The sequence below is a fragment of the Lagopus muta genome, chromosome 1, assembly GCF_023343835.1.
Source record: "Lagopus muta isolate bLagMut1 chromosome 1, bLagMut1 primary, whole genome shotgun sequence".
NCBI classification, from domain to species: domain Eukaryota; kingdom Metazoa; phylum Chordata; class Aves; order Galliformes; family Phasianidae; genus Lagopus; species Lagopus muta.
The window spans coordinates 80,368,555-80,373,059 of NC_064433.1; the positions used below are offsets into that span (position 1 = coordinate 80,368,555).

At 52.4% G+C, this 4,505-nt stretch overlaps 1 protein-coding gene across 1 annotated transcript; it reads left to right on the forward strand.

Annotated features, from left to right (window-relative positions):
* The first annotated feature begins 291 nt into the window (after positions 1-291).
* On the forward strand, positions 292-3,830 carry NHLH2 (nescient helix-loop-helix 2). The gene is made up of 2 exons (XM_048956615.1): positions 292-907; positions 2,452-3,830. The coding sequence occupies exon 2, from the start codon at positions 2,472-2,474 to the stop codon at positions 2,886-2,888; it is 417 nt and encodes a 138-aa protein (XP_048812572.1). The 5' UTR covers positions 292-907; positions 2,452-2,471; the 3' UTR covers positions 2,889-3,830.
* Positions 3,831-4,505: the final 675 nt, after the last annotated feature.

Consider the following 4,505-nt stretch of genomic DNA (forward strand, 5'->3'; position numbering starts at 1 on the left):
CCCCTCTCCAGCTCCTGAGGGACCGGCTGAGAAACTACTGAGCCTAACATTTGTCTCCTTACGGGGTCTCCCCTTCTCATCTGCCGGAGCTGCGAAAACTAACTGAACTGTGTGTTGCGTCAGAAAAATAAATAAAAAGAAGAAAGAAGGAAAGAAGAAGGAAAAAAAAAAAAAAGAAAAGAAAGAAAGAAAGAAAGAAAGAAAGAAGGGAGAAAAAAAAAAAAAAAAAAAAAAAAAAAAAAAAAAAAAAAAAGGAGAAAAGGAAAGGAAAAAAAAAAAAAGAAAAAAAAAGAAAAAAAAAGAAAAAGACAAAAGGAAGATACAGAGAGAGAAGGAAGGAACGAGCGCTGTGTCCCGACCCGCTCCGGGCACCGGGCCGGCCCTGGCGGAACAAAGCGGCCCCACCGCCGGCTCCGCACCCCGGCTCTGCGGAGAGGCCGAGGGGCGGGGAGGGGAGCAGCCCCGCTGGTGGCACCTCCGCATCCCTTTTGTTATTGATCCTGGCAAGAGGAGGACGAAGAAGGCGAATAATTTTTCTTTTTCCCCCTAAACGCGGCTCGTCGCCTCTGCAGCCCGCTGCCCCGAATTAACGGGCGGAGGAGGGTTCGGATGGGGGAACGGCTCTTTTCTCCCCCGATGCATCGTAAGTAACTTAAGTTGTTATTTATACTCCGTCACCGAGCACGGCGATAACATCTCCGGAGCGCTGGAGGCCGCGGCGAGGGATGAGAGCCTCCCTTCCCCACCCGAGCAGGACGCAGCTCAGCTCCTAATTCCCTCCGTTTGATTATTATTTTTTTCTGAATTGTTCCATGCTCTGCTGCCGGAGGCGCATCTGAACTGTAAAGGCACCGCCGAGGGGGCGAAGGGACCCGAGGGGAGCGGCGGTGCGAGCGGCGGCGCCGAGGTAAGCGGCCCCGCGGTGCGTCCTGCCCCGGCTGTGCGGGGTAGCCGGGGGAGGGGGGAAGAAATAGAAAGGAGCCTCTACCTGGTTCGGATCGCGGGAAACAACCGCGATAAAAGCGAACCAAACGGAGATATTAATCTCACAGTGTAGAAAAACCTGAAAGCAACTTTCTCCGGGAAGCACCTCTGTCGTTGCTCGTTTTCATTCACGTCTTTCCTTTCCCCGCCGGTGCGCTCTCAACCAGCCTGCCCGCTGGGGTCTCAGCTGAGCGGGGATTCTACTCTTATTTTTTATTTTTTTGTTTATTTTTTTTCCTCTCAAGAAGTAGCCGACTCGCTGAGCTGCCCTTATGTTATTCCTCACCCCTGCCTTGCGGGCCTATTAACATCCAGGGTGCCTATTAACATCCAGGGTGCCTATTAACATCCAGGGGGGAAGGACCTCTCCCGGCCCCGGCGAGGCTCCCTGCTCGCCCAGCTCTCTGGCCGCCCCTCCGTTCCGTTCTCTATTCTTGCCTTTGATTTTCCCCGAGAGCCGAGGCGGACTTTGCCAGGGAACTTCACAAGGAAATCCACGGCAATGGGATTTTTGGAGACGGGCCGTGCCCCCTCCCCTCCCCGCTCGACACCCCCCGACTCGCACACACGCACCCGGCATAACACACACACACCGCATCCAAGGTTATCCCCGAGCTCTGATGTATTGTTTTATTACATGCCGGCATGTCCCCGTACGCGCCCGGGTTTGTGCTGCTGTCTACATGACAGATGGTGCTCCGTGAGGCCGCAAGAAGCTACGATTCAATTTTCTTTTGAAAGGCACCACCGCACTTATTTATTTATTTCCCCTTTCTTCCTTCCCCCCCCTCCCTACTCCCCCCCAACCCTTTCCGCGCAGGGAGGGGAGAGGAGGGAAAATTTAAAGGAATCGGGAAGTTCGGGCCCTGCTTTGGGGTTTTTCTACTTCTTTCACCGTTTATTTCTTAATTCGCACCTAAATATATATATATATAGAAAATAAAACCTGCGGCTCTCCTATAGTCCCCATATAATTGCCGGAGAATACCACGACTAGTGTCAGGAAAATAGCAGTAGAAATAATAATAACAACAATAATGAAAGGAGCGCAGAGCAAAGAGCAAGTGGAGATCCGGGCACACGCGGCAGATCCCGCAGTTCGGACTGGGGAAATGAATTTCCCCGCAAGGCTTGGGAGCCTCGAGCCGGGCTTTCCCCTGCTTATTTACCAGCGGCGGTCTGCAGCCCGCATCCCGACAGAGCAATGGTGCGGCGGCGTTTGGCAGGGGAGAACGGAGGTATTCAAATGGCAGGGAAACAAACCGGCCCGATTTGAGCCGCTGGATGTTAGCTCGTTAGTAAGGCGGGTGTATTTCTTTTCTCGCTTTCCGGGGCCGCTCGGACAAAGGAGCGAGCGCTGGCAGCTCCGCGACGGAGCGCGGCCGCGGGGAGGCGGCGGTGGGGGCAGCGCTCCGCCGCGGGACGGGGGCTCTGAGCCCGCTCTCTCTGCTTCTCTGTCCCGGGAAGGCTCCTCCGCCCCCTCCACGATGATGCTCAGCCCGGACCAAGCGGCCGACTCCGACCACCCCTCCTCGGCGCCCTCCGACCCGGAGTCCCTGGGCGGCGCGGACGGCCGGGCGCTCAGCTGCTGCGTCTCCGACCCGGAGCCCGCGGAGGGCGGCGGCGGAGGGGGAGGCGGGGAGGGTCGCGGCGGGGGACGGCCGGGGCTGCACCCGCCGCCGCTGAGCCGCGAGGAGAAGAGGCGGCGACGGAGAGCCACGGCCAAGTACCGCTCGGCCCACGCCACGAGGGAGCGGATCCGCGTGGAGGCCTTCAACCTCGCCTTCGCCGAGCTGCGGAAGCTGCTGCCCACTCTCCCCCCCGACAAGAAGCTGTCCAAGATCGAAATCCTGCGCCTCGCCATCTGCTACATCTCCTATCTCAACCACGTCCTGGACGTGTAACTCCCGCCCGACCCGTCGGCCCCGCGGAAGCCGGAACGGGGCGCGCCGCCGCCGGTCAGCCCGGCCCCCAGAGCCCGCGGGCGGCCACGGGGCAGAGCGGGGCCCGGCGGAGGGCGCGGAGGGCTTCTCCTCGCGGTCGCGTCGCAGCGCTGCTTTAAGCAGAGAAGTGTAAAATGGGATCGTTCCTTCAGGCTGTCAAGTGCCCCTTTATATATATCCAAAAACATCTTCTTGTGACCTTAAACGTGTGACCCGTGGGTGCGGTTGAAAATAACTATTTTTTATTTATGGTAGAAGGAGTTGACAATTTATTTTTTTCAAGACTTATTTATTTTTCAGAGTGGTGGCAATTTTACTTTGGATACTTTGTGCCAATTGTTTTCTATAGTCGGGTGTTTACACTTTCTCCTGTGGAATATTACGTTTGTAAGTGTGCGTTGGGATCGAGGCAGTGCTCTGTTTTGGTTTACTTTCTTGTTTGTTTGTTTCGCTCCGATTATATTGCACTCGTGTGTGACAAACCTTCCCTCCCTTCCCGTTTCTGTTTTATATATACCAAGACGTTTGTTGGCCTTCTTTTCTTTTCTGTGTGCGTGTGTGTGTGTGTGTGTGTGATGGACAACCACTAGCACTTAACTAGGAGAGTTTTTTAAGACTTGTCGTTCTTCTGATCTATAGTTCCGTCTGAGAAGTACTTTGCAAATCGTTTATAAGGGAAGTAGTTCTTTTGTGGGTGTATCGCTGCGTGTGCCTATAGGCGGATGTGTGTGGGGCTGAGCGTGGCCTGTATGTGTGCGGTATATTTTTAGGAAAGGACTTTTTTCTTTTTTATTTTTTCTTTTTTTTTTTTTGTTTCCTAAAAAAAAAAAATAAAATAAAATAAAAAGAAGTAAATCCAGGACTGCTTTCCTTTGTGACAACCAAAAAAAAAAAAAAAAAATTGCTATGACCTGAAAATGTTTCATGTTCTTTGCTGTGAATCTCTTAAAGCAAGAAGCGCATTCTAGGGATGAGAAAGAAAAAGAAAAAACAGCAACAACAACAACAACAAAAAACCAACAAAAAAAAAAACCACATCTGCTATCCAAAGATTTTAGTCTTTTTCAGGGTTTTTTTGTGTGTCTCTGTTGCTTTATATAATGCAATATTTTGTAGTGAAAATAGATAAATCTGGTTTCTATCTGATACGTTTTTCATATCTCTCATGAATGGTGACCTGTTTTGCATATAAATAAAAGTATCAAATAAATGCTGTTTTTTTCCTAATTATTTCTCCCCGTTGGTCTTTCTGTAAAAACGAGGGTTGACAGACTCTACTGCCTGCCTTGCGAGCAAGGCTTGAAACCTGCTCACGATGTGCATGGAAAGCTCCAACAGGTTCCCTGCCCCTTGCCTGTGTGAGGCGGCCACCCCCCAGCTCAGCTGCCGGTGTGTGGATGAGGCACAGCAGCACGACTGTCACTGCTGCCCCACAGCAACCTGTACTTGGCTGCAGGCTTCAAGGCTGAGGCCTTAACAACCAACCCGATGCTGGGAAGCACCTGCTTTGCTGCACTGCTCTTTGATATGTCCAACTTCGCAACCAAAACACACGTGTTGCATCTTGTCTGCATGGAG

Coding starts and splice junctions, on each gene's coding strand:
- NHLH2 (XM_048956615.1), top strand. CDS start 2,472: ATGATGCTCAGCCCGGACCAAGCGGCCGACTCCGACCACCCCTCCTCG.